General features: G+C 39.0%; 1 protein-coding gene across 4 annotated transcripts; it reads left to right on the top strand.

Annotated features, from left to right (window-relative positions):
• The first annotated feature begins 905 nt into the window (after positions 1-905).
• Positions 906-19,488, top strand: LOC115156164 (integrin beta-2). Of its 4 annotated transcripts, none has more exons than XM_029703506.1 (16): positions 906-1,008; positions 3,697-3,742; positions 3,939-4,036; positions 10,990-11,194; positions 12,269-12,439; positions 12,713-12,954; positions 14,018-14,176; positions 14,370-14,465; positions 14,625-14,714; positions 15,537-15,671; positions 15,967-16,160; positions 16,483-16,715; positions 16,909-17,128; positions 17,422-17,633; positions 18,039-18,205; positions 18,514-19,488. In XM_029703506.1, exons 1-16 carry the CDS (start codon positions 1,000-1,002, stop codon positions 18,577-18,579), a joined length of 2,343 nt encoding a protein of 780 aa, XP_029559366.1. In that variant the 5' UTR covers positions 906-999; the 3' UTR covers positions 18,580-19,488. The 4 variants fall into 4 exon arrangements, with proteins under 4 accessions (XP_029559366.1, XP_029559364.1, XP_029559365.1 ...); XM_029703504.1 differs by having other exon boundaries at positions 3,927-4,036; XM_029703505.1 differs by having other exon boundaries at positions 3,697-3,745.
• Positions 19,489-19,586: the final 98 nt, after the last annotated feature.

Raw genomic sequence — 19,586 nt, 5'->3', positions numbered from 1 at the left:
CTTTATGAAACTTGCCAGTATACCCTTAATCTGGTAATAAATCAAATCTCGTAATACATAACTTGACATTATGGGAGGATAACCAACCTTCCAATGAATGGCAATGCATTTCTTAGCCGCTATAAACGCTTGGTTACACAGTTTCTTCAGAAAAAAAGTCTCCAGTACTAACATTTCCAAGCGAACAAAAACAGGAAGGAGAATCTGTAGACATGCTGAGATAAAACAACATACTCTTTGCCAGAATTCAGCCAGCCTTCACAAGACCATAACATATGCAAATATGTCCCCTTTTGTGTTTTACACCTCCAGCAGAGGAATGACATTTCTGAGTGCATGATATTCAGTTTCACTGGCATATAGTACGTACTATGGATGGTCTTAAACTGCAGTAATTTATGTCTGAGATTATATGAACATGACTGGGCATTCTAACATATCTGTATCGGGAAAATCCTCTATCAACCCTTGGTACAGTTTGGAAATCAGCTTTGGAGGTTTGTCAGACTGCTTTAAAATAGCATCTGGCTTGTCCAGTGTTCGCTAGACAGAGAAAATAAAGTCTTGTATCAGCAAAAATTCCCCTCGTGTCACATCCTGACCAGTATTTAGGTATTATTTGTATTATATTTGGTCAGGACATGGCAGAGGTATATTTGTTTTGTATGGTGTTTTTTTTGTGTGTGGTGTAGATGGGTGTTTTATTTATGTGTTCCTGGGTTTTGGGTGTATGTTCTGGGTTAGTATGTTCTAGGTTAGTTTTTCTATGTGTAGGTTTGGGTGCTGGACTCTTCATGTTTACATTTTTGGCATGGATTTTTTTTGGGCCATACTGGTATCATCATATCATCATATCATCTGTTTCCTTCCATAGACTTCCTGTAATGAGTCTGTATGCTTTTTAAAAATGACTGTGATGTTCATCTCAAGCAGTCAGTCAACCACATAGAGAGCACACCCATGATAGTGAGTTGAGGGTTACATAGGAGCTGCAGCACAATGACTCTTGTGAGTAACGTCCATACAGCTGTATTTATAGTGTATATTTGTTGATACATTTTTTACTAGGAGCAATAACTGTTTTATTACTAAATTTAACATTTGGGACTTTCTATCTTTAGGAGAATATAATTGTGTTTAATGTTTTAAAGTAGACTAATAATAATAATGTAATATTGTGCCATAGGAGATCGAGGATTTAGGTTCAGGATTTATATTTATCTTGAGGCATATAGTATACCATATGATTATTCCATATACTACTACAGCACATACAGTACATACAGCATAGGCCTAGAATGTGAAGCTAGCACCAACGTGTAACTGTACCCTGAGATAATTTGGTTGATTTATAAATACATTTAAAAATATATAAATAAATAAGAAGAACTAACATTGTAATTCTATTGCCTGTGTCTGTTTGAAGGAACAGAAAAAAATGACCAAGTAAAGAAGCTAAATAGACTCTCAATGAAAATAAATAACAGCAGCGATCCAAAAGTATCACAAATGACAGTTCATTGCCTGTTTTATCAGGCTTTTATTAGTTTATTCATAGCCGACAGTGGAGCATTTAATGTCTCTAATATTAACTCATTGAGTTTACTCATATTTGTGGCGGATATCTCACCGTTTCTTAAATGATAGTAAGGCAAAAAAAAGAAGATTGCTCATGCCTAATAAGAAGAGGAGTGAATTGCTTAAATACTTCTAGCCAACTATTTAAGAAGTGAGATATTTCACAAAAGTTTGGGACAATTTCCCAGAACCAGATCAAACCTGTTCCTGAATGAAGAGTACTCTCAATGTCCAGGAATTCAGCCCCATAATTTTGTAGACTTATATGTACTGAATGACTGATCGTTTTCCAATTCACAACCTGTTAGCTATACCTCACTGGGCGGTAACATTTTTAAAAAAAAATGTGTTCTTAGATACCCGCCTGGATAAATAACGGAAATGAATAATTGAAATACTGGCAATGGAGGACATTTAATTTAACAACAGCTATGCTTTTGAAAGATCATTTTATCTCCTTTACTCTCTGTTCATATGAGTGGCTTTGTCTTCAGCAGGGGAGGCTCCTCAGAGGAGGAAGGGGAGGACTACCAAAATATATAGTGAAACATAAAAAGTTATCCTTTTTAGATAAAACGAAATAAATATAACTAAATGACTAATAATAAAAATGAAATATAGTGCATTTGGAAAGTATTCAGACCCCTTCAATTTTTCCACATTAAAGTCCAAGGTAAGCTTTCGGTTTTATTAATTTATTGCCACCCGGGTCCGCCGGTGTTACTGCTAAACTGCAATGCTGTACACTGTAGCGGGTTTAATAACAGGTTAGTTCTAGTAGCTATTGACTATGGCGTTAGCTAATATGGTGACAACGGTGTAGGGGCTGTATGAGGCGGTTATGGTACAAAAGTTTGGAGAGGTTTTTTTTGCCTGGTTACAGACAGCTGTTGTGTTGGGCACTGAAGCAAACGGAAAACATGAGAGGAGGAGAGCATGTAGATGTGAGAAGGAATTATACAACGAGCAATGTGATGATGCTGTTTGTATGTGGCTGCTATGAAAGTGAAAGATGCACTACGCAGAAAACGCTTCGCCATTTCCTGGTTGCTAAAAATCTAATAGTTATCCCAATTTCAGTTTATGTGACACAACAAACAGGTGTAGTGTAGATAATCATTGTACCATGTAAACCGCTGTGAAATGTATTTTTCATAACCAAAAATATTGTATTTTGTACAATATATACAAAATATTGTGTTTTGTATGCCAGATGTTTATAGCTGGCATACAAAACCGATAGTAGAAGACGCAAAAGCGAAACTTGAAAACGGGAAGCGTAGATATAGCGCACATAGACTTGCTTTCAAGGACAGCTCTATAACTCACATTTCTATATGAATTTTGTTGGGTCACCCAAAAAGTTACATTTTGCAGCTTGAACTCTGTGTGCTGGTGATCAGGGGTGTATTCATTCTGCCGATTCTGTTTGGGGGGGAGGGGGGGGGGGGTAGATCAGCTTTAATATTTATGAATTGTGGCTTCCATCTACAGTATGTAATTGTCTGCCTCATTTCCAATCCCCTATATATATATACATATACATATACACATACATACATACATACATACATACATACATACATACATACATACATACATACATACATACATACATACATACATACATACATACATACATACATACAGTACCAGTCAAAAGTTTGGACTCACCTTGTAAAATTCTAAAAAACCTGTTTTCACTTTATCGTTATGGAATATTGTGTGTACATTGCTGAGAATTTTTCTTATATTTAATCCATTTTAGAATAAGGCTGTTACGTAATGAAATGTGAAAAAAAGTCAAGGGGTCTGGATACTTTCCAAAGGCACTGCATATACACACAGTACCAGTCCAAAGTTTGGACACACCTACTCATTCGAGGTGTGGCCACCAAATATTAACCCTCAGAGACAGTAGTTGATATTGCTCAGAATATTGGACAGTGGCCATGTGTGCATCAGATTCTAATAGTATAGGAGCTCTTACAGTGTATGTTTATCCACAGTGCACTTTTACTGGTGTTTGAATGGTAAATATAGACGACTGTAATAGTCTTTGACATTTGGTCATGATTGATGGAGTGACCAATGGCTGTTCCCTCTTTCTGTCACCAGGAAATGTATCCGTGTGTATCTCTCCTGCTCCTGATGATTGGCAGAGGTGGTACGTTATTAAAAAAGTCAACAAAATCACCTCTTGATTTCTAAAATTCTCACAATTACAATATGAGTCATCCTGTGTGTGTGTGTGTGTGTGTGTGTGTGTGTGTGTGTGTGTGTGTGTGTGTGTGTGTGTGTGTGTGTGTGTGTGTGTGTGTGTGTGTGTGTGTGTGTGTGTGTGTCAGCAATTCCCCTAGTGCTATCCCAGGAGGTGAAAGTATGTTCCAAAACAGTGATCAACTCCTGCAGTGACTGCATCAAATCAGGAGCGTACTGCGCGTGGTGCAAACAACTGGTGAGGAGAGCCATATACAGTTGAAGTTGGAAGTTTAAATACACCTTAGCCAAATACATTTAAACTCAGTTTTTCACAATTCCTGATATTTAATCCTAGTAAAGATTCCCTGTTTTAGGTCAGTTAGGATCACCACTTTATTTTGAGAATGTGAAATGTCAGAATAATAGTAGAGGGAATTATTTATTTCAGCTTTTATTTCTTTCATCACATTCCCAGTGGGTCAGAAGTTTACATACACTCAATTAGTATTTGGTAGCATTGCCTTTAAATTGTTTAACTTGGGCCAAAAGTTTCGGGTAGCTTTCCGCAAGCTTCCCACAATAAGTTGGGTGAATTTTGGCCCATTCCTCCTGACAGAGCTGGTGTAACTGAGTCAGGTTTGTAGGCCTCCTTGCTCGCACACACTTTATCAGTTCTGCCAACACATTTTCTATAGGATTGAGGTCAGGGCTTTGTGATGGCCACTCCAAGACCTTGACTTTGTTGTCCTTAAGCCATTTTGCCACAACTTTGGAAGAATGCTTGGGGATACTGTTCGTTCGGAAGACCCATTTGTGACCAAGCTTTAACTTCCTGACTGATGTCTTGAGATGTTGCTTCAATATAGCCACATAATTTTCTTCCTCATGATGCCATCTATTTTGTGAAGTGCACCAGTCCCTCCTGCAGCAAAGCACCCCCACAGCATCATGCTGCCACCCCCGTGCTTCACGGTTGGGATGGTGTTCTTTGGCTTGCAAGCTTCCCCCTTTAACCTCCAAACATAACGATGGTCATTATGGCCATACAGTTCTATTTTTGTTTCATCAGACCAGAGGACATTTCTCCAAAAAGTACGATCTTTGTCCCCATGTGCAGTTGCAAACCTTAGTCTTTATGGTAGTTTTGGAGCAGTGGCTTCTTCCTTGCTGAGCGACCTTTCAGGTTATGTCGATATAGAACTCGTTTTACTGTGGATATAAATACTTTTGTACCTGTTTCTTCCAGCATCTTCACAAGGTCCTTTGCTGTTGTTCTGGGATTGATTTGCACTTTTCACACCAAAGTATGTTCATCTCTAAGAGAAAGAATGTGTCTCCTTCCTGAGCAGTATGATGGCTGCGTGGTCCCATGGTGTTTATCCTGTTTGGGATAGGGGGCAGTATTGAGAATTTTGGAAAAAATATGTGCCCATTTTTAACTGCCTCCTACACCAACTCAGAAGCTAGAATATGCATATTATCAGGTTTGGATAGAAAATACCCTAAAGTTTCTAAACCTGTTTGAATGGTGTCTGTGAGTATAACAGAACTCCTATGGCAGGCAAAAACCTGACAAGGTTTCATGCAGGAAGTGGCCTGTCTGACAAGGAGTCGTGCGTCTTGCATCTGTTTATTGAAGAGTAAGGATCTTAGCTGTAACGTGACAATTCCTAGGGCTCCAATAGGCTCTCAGAACCCGGGAAAAACCTGAACCATGACGAGGCGGCCTCTGGCTGAAACAGATTATCGCCTTTGGTAAGTGGCCGATCAGAGGACCATTGAATGAGGCGCATGCACAATTCGCCCCCGTGGAGAAATTTCATTCGGCTGTTTAGGCTCATTGCAGATTCCCGGTCGGAATATTATCGCTTTTCTACGAGATAAATGGCATAAAAATTGGTTTTAAACAGCGGTTGACATGCTTCGAAGTACGGTAATGGAATATTTAGACATTTTTTGTCACGCCATGCGCCATGCTCGTGATGTAGCATTCTGATAGTGTCTAGAACTCACGAACAAAACGTCGCTGTTTGGATATAACGATGGATTATTTGGGACCAAACCTACATTTGTTATTGAAGTAGAAGTCCTGGGAGTGCATTCTGACGAAGAACAGGAAAGGTAAGAACATTTTTCTTATAGGAAATGGGATTTTGGTGAAGGCTGAACTGGGTGGGTGTCTAAATAGCTAGCCCGTGATGGCTAGGCTATGTACTTAGAATATTGCAAAATGTGCTTCATCCGAAAAGCTATTTTAAAATCGGACATATCGAGTGCATAGAGGAGTAATGTATCTATAATTCTTAAAATAATTGTTATGCTTTTTGTGAACGTTTATCGTGAGTAATTAAGCAAACTGTTAGTAAATTCCCCGGAAGTTTGCGGGGGGTATGCTTTTTCTGAACGTCACATGCTAATGTAAAAAGCTGTTTTTGATATAAATATGAACTTGATTGAACAGACATGCATGTATTGTATAACATAATGTCCTAGGTGTGTCATCTGATGAAGATCATAAAAGGTTAGTGCTTCATTTAGCTGTGGTTTGGGTTTTTGTGACATCATATGCTAGCTTGAAAAATGGGTGTCTGATTATTTCTGGCTGGGCACTCTCCTGACATAATCTAATGTTTTGCTTTCGTTATAAAGCCTTTTTGAAATCGGACAGTGTGGTTAGATTAAGGAGAGTCTTGTCTTTAAATAGCTGTAAAATAGTCATATGTTTGAGAAATGGAAGTAATAGTATTTCAAACGATTCAAAAATTGCGCCACTGAATTCAGGTGGCTGTTACGTAGGTGGGACGAATTCGTCCCACATGCGCCAGAGAGGTTATACTTGCGTACTATTGTTTGTACAGATGAACGTGGTACCTTCAGGCATTTGGAAATTACTCCCAAGGATGAACCAGACTTGCGGAGGTCTACCATTTTTTTCTGAGGTCTTGGCTGATTTCTTTTTATTTTCCCATGATGTCAAGCGAAGAGGCACTGAGTTTGAAGGTAGGCCTTGAAATACATCCACAGGTACATCTCCAATTGGCTCAAATAATGTCAATTAGCCTATCAGAAGCTTCTAAAGCCATGACACCATTTTCTGGAATTTTCCAAGCTGTTTAAAGGCACAGTCAACTTAGTGTATGTAAACTTCTGACCCACTGGAATTGTGATACAGTGAATTATAAGTGAAATAATCTGTCTGTAAACAATTGTTGGAAAAATTACTTGTGTCATGCACAAAGTAGGTGTCCTAACCGACTTGCCAAAACTATAGTTTGTTAACAAGAAATTTGTGGAGTGGTTGAAAAATGAGTTTTAATGACTCTGACATAAGTGTATGTAAACTTCCGACTTCAACTGTATCTATGTGTGATTGATTGCCAGTGGTGGAAAAAGTACCCAGTTGTCATATTTGAGTAAAAGTAAAATTGGGTTTTAAATATACATCAGTATCAAAGTAAATGTAATTGCTAAAATATACTTATTAAAATAACTCGAAATTCCTTATATTAAGCAAACCAGACGGCACAATGTTCTTGTTTTTTTAAATTTACAGATAGCCGGTGGCACACTCCAACACTCAGACATCATTTACAAACAAAGCATTTGTGTTTAGTGATTCCGCCAGATCAGAGGCAGTAGGGATGACCAGGGATGTTCTCTTGATAAGTGTGTGAATTGAACCATTTTCTGTCCTGCTAAACATTCGAAATGTAACGGTACTTTTGGGTGTCAAGGAAAAAGTATGGAGTAAAAAGTACATTACTTTCTTTAAGAATGTAGTGAAGTAAAAGTTGTCAAAAATATAAATAAAGTACTCTTTATACTCTAAAAAACTACTTAAGTAGTACTTTAAAGTATTTTTACTTAATTACTTTACACCACTGGTGATAGCAGTGCTTAAACTATAGATATAAACAAGGTGTAGGCCTAAATTCTATCTCCTCTTTAAGACCCATGCATGTGGGTAAACTTGATGCTAACATGCATTTGGTTGTCTATGTAAAGCGGTGTATGCAAACAGAGCTGAGAATATGCATGAAGGTGCTAAGCCACAGCATGTGGGTGGGTGTGCTAGCAGCAGTACTAAAATATACATGTGAAGTCCCGATTTTATTTTCATTTCTTGGTAACACTTAATTTGAATAATAGTCCCTTAGGTCTAAATGTTCAACTAAGCACAAACTGTAATTTTAATTGTCAACTGCAACATTGTTTGTAAACAACTACAGCGACAAAAAAAACAACTAATTTTGAGTTGCTGGATATAGTTTGATATTCAGGTAATCTGTAGAGGACTATCCACAGACAGTCAGACCTCTTGAAAACAACCTAGAGAGATGGTCTTAACTAGGGGTCCTACTAATTTAAAATTCATTCCAACACATTTACTACAAATTCAGAGTGGATTACAGAGCAACTCCATCATTAGCTGCAGATTTGTAACTGGCTAATGTGATTCTCCATTAGCCATTACTGGATTGCTTCTGTTTGGCGTAGACAGAGAATTTTCGATCAGCCTTAATAACTTGGCGATAGTATCTTTGTTCTCAAATCGGCCAAACATGTATATTCTAAAATGTCTGTGTCAAGTTGCAGGTAGTTGAAATTGCAAGATTATTAAAATATGTTTTTTGCTCCATGAAGTAATCCAATAATGTGTGTGCCACAATCTTGTCTATTTTAAATCATGACATGCGGTACTTCAGGGTGGACCCACCTGTATTAATCAATAAGAGAAGATTTGAAATAGACAAGATGACGGCATGCACATTGTTGGATTACTTCATTTAATAATGAATTCAAATGACTCACCGACACTTTAGAGATACATGTTTGGCCGAATCGAGTACAAAGATAGTATCGCCTATGCTGTAGGGTGATTGTCATAAAACCAGGTTTAATATGTTAAATTTCAAAAAATCTTTAAAAAAAACGAATTTGAATAAAACACAATACGTTGCTGTGGATTGTACATAAATCACTGAAAAAACAGTTTACATTAGATATTTATTACGTCCAAACAGTGTCTGTGGACATGTGTCTCATTACCGTAACAATTCAAGTTCCTGTTAAAACTCCAATCAGTTTTTGAGTAGTTTTATTCACCCATGATGAATAATCTAGAAGAGTAGTCCTTAGATGAGCACAAGTTAAGTTAATTTATTTGCTTACAATGCACTCAGAAAGTATTCAGTATTCAGATTTCCCACATTTTGTTACATTAATCCTTATTCTAAAATGGATTTTAAAAAAATGTTCTCCTCATCAATCTACACACAATACCCCATAATGACAAAGCAAAAACTGTTTTTAGACATTTTTGCAAATGTATTAAAAATAAAAAACTGAAATATTAAATTTACATAAATATTCAGACTCTTTACTTAGTACTTTGTTGAAGCACCTTTGGCAGCAATTACAGCCTCGAGTCTTCTTGGGTATGACACTATAAGCTTGGCACACCTGTATTTGGTGAGTTTCTCCCTTTCTTTCTTCTCTGCAGATCCTCTCATGGTCTGTCAGGTTGGATGGGGAGGATCACTGGACAGCTATTTTCAGGTCTCTCCAGAAATGTTCGAAATGTTCAGGTTCAAGTCCTAGATATGGCTGGGCCACTCAAGGACATTCAGATACTTGTCGCGAAGCCACTCCTGTGTGGTCTTAGCTCCTTAGGGTCATTGTCCTGTTGGAAGGTGAACCTTTGCCTCAGTCTTGAGCGCTCTGGAGCAGGTTTTCATCAAGGATCTCTCTGTACTTTTCTCCGTTCAACTTTCCCTCGATCCTGACTAGTCTGCCAGTCCCTGCCACTGAAAAACATCCTCACAGCATGATGCTGCCACCTCCAAGCTTCACTGTAGGGATGGTGCCAGGTTTACTCCAGAAGTGACACTTGGCATTCAGGCCAAAGAGTTCAATCTTGGTTTCATCAAACCATAGAATCTTGTTTCTCATGGTCTGGGAGTCCTTTAGGTGCCTTTTGGCAAAGTCCAAAGGGGCTGTCATGTGCTTTTTACTGAGGAGTGTCTTCCGTCTGGCCACTCTACCATAAAGGCCTGATTGGTGAAGTGCTGCAGAGATGGTTGTCCTTCTGGAAGGTTCACCCATCTCCACAGAGGAACTCTGGAGCTCTTTCAGAGTGACCATTGGTTTCTTGGTCACCTCCCTGACCAAGGCCCTTCTCCCCCGATTGCTCAGTTTTACTACTGTGTTCTTGGGGACCTTCAATGCTGCAGACATTTTTTAGTACCCTTCCCCAGATTTGTGCCTCGACACAATCCTGTCTCGGAGCTCTATGGACAATTCTTTCGACCTCATGGCTTGGTTTTGCTCTGACATGCACTTTCAACTGTGGGACCTTATATAGACAGGCGTGTGCCTTTCCAAATTATGTCTAATCAATTGAATTGACCACAGGTGGACTCCAATCAAGTTGTAGAAACATCTCAAGGATGATCAATTGAAACAGGATGCACCTGAGCTCAATTTCGAGTCTCATAGCAAAAGGTCTGAATACTTATTTAAATAAGGTATTTCTGTTTTGTATTTTTTATAGATTTGCAAACATTTTTAAAAAACAGTTTTCACTTTGTCATTATGAGGTATTATGTGTAGATTGATCAGGATTTATTTAAAATCAGTTTTAGAATAAGACTGTAATGTAAAAATGAAGGAAAAAGTCAAGGGGTCTGAATACTTTCCGAATGCACTGTATATGCCTTCAGAATGATGTTCTTATTCTCAAACACCCCCTTTACCCCACGTTCTCATTACCAAAATAGCTCAAATTGGGAAAAAGTCTGATTTAATTTGATCATAATTGTATAATTTCAATCGAAATATTTTTATTTTCAGTGTCATGTTTATCAGGACTTTTCATTAGTGGAGCAATGTAAAAAAAATAAGTAAAAATATGGATTTGTTTATTACTTTTTTTGACATCTAAAACTGCTTCGGTAATTAGCATTTTGTGAAATGTTGGTATAATGCATAATATCTCATTAAAAAACGTAATAATAATTATGAAATAGATAAGTACAGATGCTCATCTCAGTGATTCAAGAGGACATTTCTTGAAAAATGACACTTGAGAATTGTTTGTTTTTTTTGGACAGTTTTGTGAGAATTACCTTGTAACGGCTGACGGAGAATCACATCCCGTTGCAAATCTGTAGCTACTCCATCACAGTAGCCAGTCTGTTCCATTCCCAGAACTTCATCAAAGCAGGGGAGCGGGAAGCAGCTCGCTGTGACACCTGGGCTCAGCTAGTAGAAAGGGGCTGCATGGAAGGAGACATCATATCTCCCGAGAATACCTTTTCTTTTTCTAAGAACATCGCCCTGTCCAACACTGCATTGGACAAGGAGGAACCCATCCAGCTCCGTCCTCAGGAGGTCAATCTGAAGCTCAAACCAGGTGAGGGTTCTCAAAATGGCCACCATGTAGTGATGTGACGTTTGATACCGGATCTCTGAGGCATGCGTCGAAATTGCTAAGAAGCTAACTTCGAAGCAGTGTGCAGATGCGTGTATCACTTTATCAGAAGTAAATCATGACGTCCGAAGATTCATTTGATCACGTGCTTTTTCAAACCGTGTGTTGCAAAATTCGAGATCCCACTGATTTCGCCATGGTTCCGGTGCTTTCTTGGATTCCAAGCTGCTTTTTAACACCAACCTCTACTGGAACCCATACTTACAAACATAGTTTGGGTTTTGTACTAAAAGTTAGCAGGTAGAGTAGGTAACTATGTAACATTCAGGGAAGTGAGAATATGAGGTCAAATCCCATTGAAGACACACTATTTTGAAAATTGTTTTATGTGAAAACACACTTTCTGCACTGTTGTTCAAATAATTTGTTTTATTTAGTATAGTATAAACTTCTGTCTTAAGTATGACGTAAGACACAAAGCATGATTTAAGATGCAAACCTGGTATTTCAACTGACTATAGGCTAACAAAGCCAATGACTTTCCGGTGCACCATGTAGATTTGAGGAAAAGTATGGAGAAAAGTAAGTCTCTGATCATCACAAGCTGCTATTTATTGCTGACCATTGCATTGGAACAGATAATGAAGCTCCGAGTTAATAACAATTTTTCGGCACAATTTGGTGAAAGCGCCGAAGCCTTTAGAAAGCCTCAGTTTCCCATCACTACCGCCATGTTCTGAAAATGGCTAAAACCACACCAGTTTTAGCATGGGCAGAGCATTTTTTCCACCAATTAGTCAACTAGGTTGAACTTTTATGGGTTAAATGAGGATAACAGAATTTCATTCAGGTTAGCACCAGGGATCAGCCAATTAACTAAACTCCTCAACGAACATTTCCTAACTACAGGTGGCAGTAAATCACCAACCTTGGCTTTAAGCTCTCTATCCAACTCTATGGCTGTAACAGATTCAAAGTAGTCAAATGTCAAAGTAGTCAAAATTTTTACTTTTCTCTTGGGCATTTCAGTTTTCATCTTGATGTTGCTTTTTTCAGGACTGCCTTGTACGTTCAAGCTGGACTTTCAGAGAGTGGAGGGCTATCCTGTTGATCTCTACTACCTGATGGATCTGTCCTACTCCATGGAGGATGATTTGAGGAGCATCAAGACTCTGGGAAATGAACTGTTTAATGCTCTGCAAGGCATCACAAAAAAAGGACAAATCGGTGACAATCTCAGATCAGATAAAATTGTTCAAATACTATTTCATTATTTTATTTGCATTTGCTTTAGTTTGCCTTGGGTGTCCACGTAGGCAGGGTTTGCACTTTTGGGACTTTTCTATTAGTTCCATTCCAACAGCACAGCTAAAGTATTTCAAATGATTTCAAATAGTATGTGAATCCAGGTCTATCTCAGCTCCAATTCCTACTTAAAATCAATGTATGTCCATGGGTGTCCATGAATCTCATTTTTATAACCATTACCTTTTGCTCTAGGTTTCGGCTCTTTTGTAGACAAGACTGTCCTGCCGTTCACTAACACCAACCCGGAGAAGCTGAATAAGCCATGCGCCGAAACGGAGAAGTACTGCCAACCTGCTTTTGGCTACAGACATGTTCTTAGCATGACGGAAAACAAAGCTGAGTTTGAGAGCGAGGTCAACAAGCAGCGCATCTCTGGGAACTTAGACTCCCCCGAAGGGACGCTGGACGCCATCATGCAGGCTGCAGTCTGTGGGGTAAGAGTAGACTAATCCCACAGGGCAAAAATATGTTGAATCAACATTCTGAAGTTGAAAATCAGTGACAGTTTTTGGTTAGCCTGTTGTCGAAGCAGCATTGTGTATCATAGATAAGTACATAAGTTGCCAAGTACAGTACTTCAACTCCTCCATGGAGTTGAGTGCAGACTATAGTTTTTTAAATGAACCTCCGACTCGCTTCGCTTCAATACTTCAAAAATGTTCATTCTTAAACACTTACTGTATACCTATGTTTGTCCTCTGTTGTTGCATGTCTTTCTTCGTTAGTTGAAATCAATACTTTTTATTAAAACGTTAGTCAAATACAACCACTGACTGTTTCCTGATTGAGATTCAATTGGCACATGCGCATTCGCTCTGAGTTGCCATCTTAGAGCAACAGCAATAAGGAAACAGTCGGTGGTTGTATTTGATTAATGTTTTATTAAAAAGTATTGACTTCAGCTAATGAAGAAAGGCATATAGAGAGTAGGAGTCAGAGGTTCATTTCAATGTAGTAGTAGTACAGTAGTAGTAGTGGTGGTGGTAGTAGTTGTTCATTTATCAGACGCTTTTATCCAAAGCGACTTAGTCATGCTGTCATACATTTGATGTATGGGTGGTCCCGGGAATCAAGCTCACAATCCTGGCATTACATGCTCTACCAACTGAGCTACAGGGGACCACAAAGAACTATAGTCTGCGCTCAACTCTGTGGAGGAGTTGAGGTACTTGGCAAGTACAGTAGATAGGTAGCCCTATATAGACAAACAGGGAAATAGTCCACTTCTGCAACAAAAAATTCACACAGCGATGTGGTCGGCCTATTGTTATTCCAACAATTTTCATAATTCAATGAAATGGAGCAGAATGATGAAATATACGCACGTTGTGAAACTTAAATGTATTTCTGTATTTTTACACATTACGATAGGTAAAAAAAAGGGTACTGCTAGTGTAGCACTCGAAAGAGAAACTCAGGCCCCTAACAATGTATGATGAATACTTTTTCACCTCTTTGCCATTCATTTTATATGAAGCCCCAAATTGCTTTCAACAGGACAGGATTGGCTGGAGGAATAGCAGCACTCGGCTTATCGTCCTGACCACCGACGATGGCTTCCACATGGCAGGGGATGGCAAGCTGGCTGGCATACTGGAGCCCAATGATGAGAGATGTTACATGGACAATAACCTGTACAGCAAGAGCAATGAAATGGTATGTGATGACATGCGGCACATTCAGATCAGTATCATTGGTCCTCAACAAAACTATATGAAACATACCATAAGAGATTATGAGAAATATGTAGTGAATGTAACAGCATGACTTAGAAGCCTGCATTCCAGCCCATTTGTCCCTGAACAATTACATTGTTGAGGTTGTACAAGTTAAGTGTCTCTGTATGTAGGACTACCCATCTGTTGGTCAAGTGGCTAATCAGTTAGAGAAGAACAACATTCAGCCAATCTTTGCTGTGACGAAGAACATGGAGCAGGTATACAGGGTAAGTGGACTCTTCCTTTCCTTTGTTTTTCCTCTGTCTTTCTGTTATTCATTTTAATGTTGTCTAAAGGTGTTTCGGCACCAATATTTTTGACACGCTTCATCATATCTAATGCAGGCACTTATTAATCCTGTGACATAATCAACACCTTTATTCCAGGAACTCAGTAAAATGATCCCCAAGTCTGAGGTGGGAGTGTTGTCAGCTGACTCCCATAATGTTGTCGAATTGATCAAAAATGCCTACAATGTAAGACATTTATAATCTTTTGTTATTAATTTAACAAATCACAAAAAAAAAACTGTACTCCAAGAAATCATATTGTAATTATGTGTGGAACTTTACTTGAGTTCAGTGGTGGGAAAAGTACTAAATTGTCATACTTGAGTAAAAGTAAAGATACCTTAATAGAAAATTACTCGATTAAATGTAAGTCGCCCAGTAAAATACTACTATCTGGTTTTAAATGTACTTAAGTACAGTGGGAAAAGTACTTAATAGTCATACTTGAGTAAAAGTTAAAGTAAATGCCACACATCAAATTCTTTATATTAAGCAAACCAGACGGCACAATTGTATTGTTTTTTAATTATGGACAGACAGGGGCACACGCCAACACTCAGACATAATTGACAAACTCAGTATTTGTGTTTAGTGAGCCCGCCAGCTCAGAGACAATAGGGATGACAACGTGTTAAATTTATAGGTGTGTGAATTGGACCATAATTCTGTCCTGCCTGAGCATTTGAAATGTAACAAGTACTTTTTGGTGTCAGGGAAAATGTATAGGAGTAAAAAGTGCATATTTTCTTTAGGAATGTAGTGGAGTAAAATAGTTAAAAAGTACATATACCCCCAAAAACTACTTAAGTTTTACATTTAAAGTATTTTTATTTAAGTACTTTAGACCATTTTTACTTAAGTACTTTACAACCCTGCTGGAGTTCATCATAAACTTGAAACTCTAGTATCTCTAGGAATAAAGTGTCAGTTTGGATTTTCTTGGCTTGTTTTTTTCTGGTGATGCAGCGTTGGTGTCAGCTCTAAGACTGTTTTGTGTCTCTGACACAGAGGCTCTCTTCCAAAGTGACGGTGACTCATGATGCTCTCCCTGACAATGTGAGAGTCACTTACACTCCGCTCTGTCCTGAAGGGGGAACCTCAAGGGACAAAGGAGTGTGTAACAATGTGGGAGTGGGACAGATGGTAAGTGCTCAGCAGCAACAGACTATCCCATACCAAAAATAATATGGTAACACTTAACTTTCAGTAATAAGCATTAATAAACTGTTGACCAAACATTCATTAAATATGTATTTAATTACTTGTAAACATTTATATGCATCTAAAAGGATTATAAGCATTATAATTCATATAATGGCTAATTACTGAAATGTATTATAAAGTGGTATACTTTAGGAATACATTTAGTTACATGATACATAGCAACAAACAGTATCCAAACAGATACCCTAAAATGCCTCTCTTGAATTTCTCTCAGGTGTCTTTCAACGTAACAGTGACAGCGGATGAATGTATGGACAGTGTAATGTCTTTCCTGATTGGTCCGTTGGGTATGAAGGACAAGCTGAAGGTGAACTTGTCGACTCACTGCAAGTGTGAGTGTAATGACATTGTGATGGTCGATCACCAGAACTGCAACGGGAAGGGCCGAGTCAACTGTGGCATGTGCAGGTAAGGCAGGCATTGGCCGGGATATTTAAAAAAAAATAGCAGGTGCAGTACTTTCATTCTTATTTTGATTTAGTCAATATTGAATTCAATATGTGACGCACGATTCACCCTCCTTCCCGCTATGTGTGCATTGAGTCACCTGAAAAACAAATGGCCTTCTGGGAAACATGAACTGATATGATTCACCTATTTTCTATACTGTATTTATATTCTCTATATTCTGGGGGGACAAAACACAGGCACCATGGTGGGGAGGGGGGGGGGCATGTAAAGTATTCACAAGCAATCTGTACATTTGGCTATTTTCCCCAACTCTGTGCAGTTGCAACGCCGGCTTCGTGGGCCAGATGTGTGAGTGCTCCATCGGGGAGAAGGATGAGAGCTCTCTGAGAGCAGCGTGCCGGAAGGACAACGGCACGGACTGCGAAGGACGAGGGGACTGTGTGTGTGGCATTTGCCAGTGCTACACCTTACCAGGCGGCAGCACCTACTACGGCACGCATTGCGAGTGTGAAAACGAGAGCTGCGAGAAGTTCCAGAACAAACTGTGTGGAGGTGGAGTCTGATATATAGGAAAATACTGTATCAATTGGGGGGGGATATAGATAATAGATAACATAGGAAATATAGATGAAAACATATGCGTGCATTTATGTATGCCATTTGTTTACTTTCGGTTAATGACAGTTCCATTCTGATTTAAGCTACATTCAAAATTCTGACATAAGATCACTTCTTTGTGTTGAAGGGAACGGAAAATGCCGTTGCAAAAATTGCGAATGCAACCCCGGGTACGAGGGCACCGCCTGCCAATGCAAGAAGTCGGACGAGCAGTGTCGCACACTAAGCGGGAGTGTGTGCAGCGGCAGGGGCACATGCCAGTGTAACCAGTGCAAGTGTATTGAGGGCTACCAGCGGCCCTACTGTCTGACCTGTCCTGCCTGCCATAGCCCCTGTATAACCAAGGGGTAAAATGGCCTGGGCCCTCCTTTTCCACTCACATAACCACCTTTTTCACTGGCCCCTTGGGGTAATGTTGTTGGAGCCATTGTGCACACGTTAAAAGCCACAGGACAAAGATGGCTACCATGGATCGTAAAGGAATAACTAGGAGAATAGAAAATACCATGTCTGGGTGTTGCCATCTTACTCAAAACGAAGAGTTTTTGAATCAAAGCATGCGTTTAAGTGTTAAAGAGAAGAGAGAAAACGTTGAGCAATGACGTTTCTCACTATTTACCTCTTGTTCTTCTGTTTTCAGGAAATGCATTGAGTGTTGGGGCTTTCAGACAGGCCCATTCAGTAAGAACTGCTCCCAGGCCTGTGCAAGTATCAATAAATTCAAGATGGTGGAGATGTTGCCACCTGGTAAGCCTTGTGATGTGAGGGATGTGGAGAACTGCCGGGTGTTCTTTACCATTGAACAGTTGGATGGAGAGGACAACTACACCGCCCAAATACTAAAGACCAGAGGTAAGAGACATGTCTTGTGCAACTAAAAAGTATGCCCATGTTACCTTCATTGCCCACAGAGACAGAAATATGTGCTGGGGTTAATTGACCGCCCATATTGTTTGAAGGGCATCAGATAGTCAGCTTTTTAGTCAGCTTAATCTGGGTCCAGGAAATTTCCCCTACATGCAAATATACTCCATAAACTATCAGTTACATTTTTTTCCCAGGTAAGTGGCAACTTTGCTGATGTGGGAAAGCTAGATTTAACATGGTTAGACACATCTTAATTGCATGTTAACCTGCTAGAGGGAACTATGTCAAAACAAAGTGTAACCAAGTGTTTTCGCAGCAGAAACATAATCCTGTGATAGCTCCAGGACTGCCTAAACTGACGATTGTTTATGTCCGTCCTAAATGTGTTAGAGTGTCCCAAGTTGCCAAACATCTATGCCATCATTGGAGGCTCCATCATAGGAGTGACTGTCATCGGAATCCTGATCCTGCTCCTCATCAAAGGCCTCTTCTACATGAAAGACCTGAAGGAGTACCGCAAGTTTATGAGTGATGCGCAGAAAACCAGGTGGTCGGAGGTGAGTGACATTTGCTTGCACATAAAAAACATCACTTTGAGTATGGCAGAACTGCACAGCAGTGGTCTACATTACACAACCTGGGGGGCCTTGTTCATAAAACACTCTTGCAAGATTTGATACGTAATTGTACAAAGTCAAAATCCATGCCAATGTTGTGATTTATTAACCTGGTATGTCAGTTGCCCTAAATGTATGGCTGGCAAAGACGGCAGCTATGAAAAACATGATAATGTGTTTATCGCTCCAGACATCTGAGTTCCAAACATTACAGATCTTCTATAATTTCTCATTTGTCCTCTCAACAGAATAAGAATCCAATATTCCAGGAGGCAACCACCACCGTGGCTAACCCTACCTTTACTGGAGAATAAGTTCAGGGAAGTCAGTTAAGACATTCGGTTGGATGCAAATGCATACATTTATTGTTTCTGTTTTAATGTGCATTTTATGTAGATTAGTTCATTCATTTATACATTGGTCTGTCTTTTTGTGTGTCCTGAGTCTGAACATTTAGAGAATGACAGAACTTGTTCTGATGGAGAAAAAAAAAACTGCTGCATTGTTGCTACATTATCTTATGTCTAGTTGGAGTCAATTCCATTTTAGCTCAATTAAATGCAGGAATTCGTTTAGAAAAGTACTGAATAGTTTTGTGCAAGCCTGGTTTTATTTTGTTTGGGATTATAAACTGTTGTGTAAAAAGTTGGACACATTGTTCAACTTCATGAAACCTATTAAAGGCCCAGTGCAGTCAGTGTGATTCTCCTGTGTTTTATATATATTCCCACACTGAGGTTGGAATAATACTGTGAAATTGTCAAAATAATGATAATGCCCTTTTAGTGTAAGAGCTGTTTGAAAAGACCACCTGAAATGTCAGCCTGTTTTGGTGGGATGGAGTTTTGGTGCCTGATGACATCACCAGGTGGTAAATTAGTTAATAGACCAATAAGAAATAGTAACAAACCTCTCTGCCAATAACAGCTAGTTTTCAGTATTACCCTCCACTCCCAGATAGTCCTCGCTAAATTATTGCTTGAGAAATTTGCCTTTGCTAAGAATTTTTGGGGGTTCAATTTTAAATGAAAACAATCACATTAAGGTACTTAATTGTTACTCAGAAATGATTTGATATCGAGATAAAATGGCTGCATTGGACCTTTAAGCAATTATTTTTGTAGCTTTTATGTAGTTATCTACAATGTACCATGACTGTACATCATGAGTAAATATTGGATAAAGAAGCAAGTGAATGCTGAAATAAAACTCTCTCTTGATTTGATGGACTCCAGCTCATGATTCAAAGGAAGAGAATGTGATGCACTCTGCAGTCATCACAACAACAGAGCACATTTGATTAATAACCTACAAAGATCTA

The sequence above is a fragment of the Salmo trutta genome, chromosome 20, assembly GCF_901001165.1.
Source record: "Salmo trutta chromosome 20, fSalTru1.1, whole genome shotgun sequence".
Classification (NCBI taxonomy): Eukaryota; Metazoa; Chordata; class Actinopteri; order Salmoniformes; family Salmonidae; genus Salmo; species Salmo trutta.
Note: the sequence above shows the minus strand (reverse complement) of the source record. Positions and strands in the feature narration are given on the sequence as shown.

Coding starts and splice junctions, on each gene's coding strand:
- LOC115156164 (XM_029703503.1), top strand. Junction 15,672..15,966: donor ATGTGGGAGTGGGACAGATG/GTAAGTGCTCAG, acceptor AATTTCTCTCAG/GTGTCTTTCAACGTAACAGT. Junction 17,129..17,421: donor AGCCCCTGTATAACCAAGGG/GTAAAATGGCCT, acceptor TTCTGTTTTCAG/GAAATGCATTGAGTGTTGGG.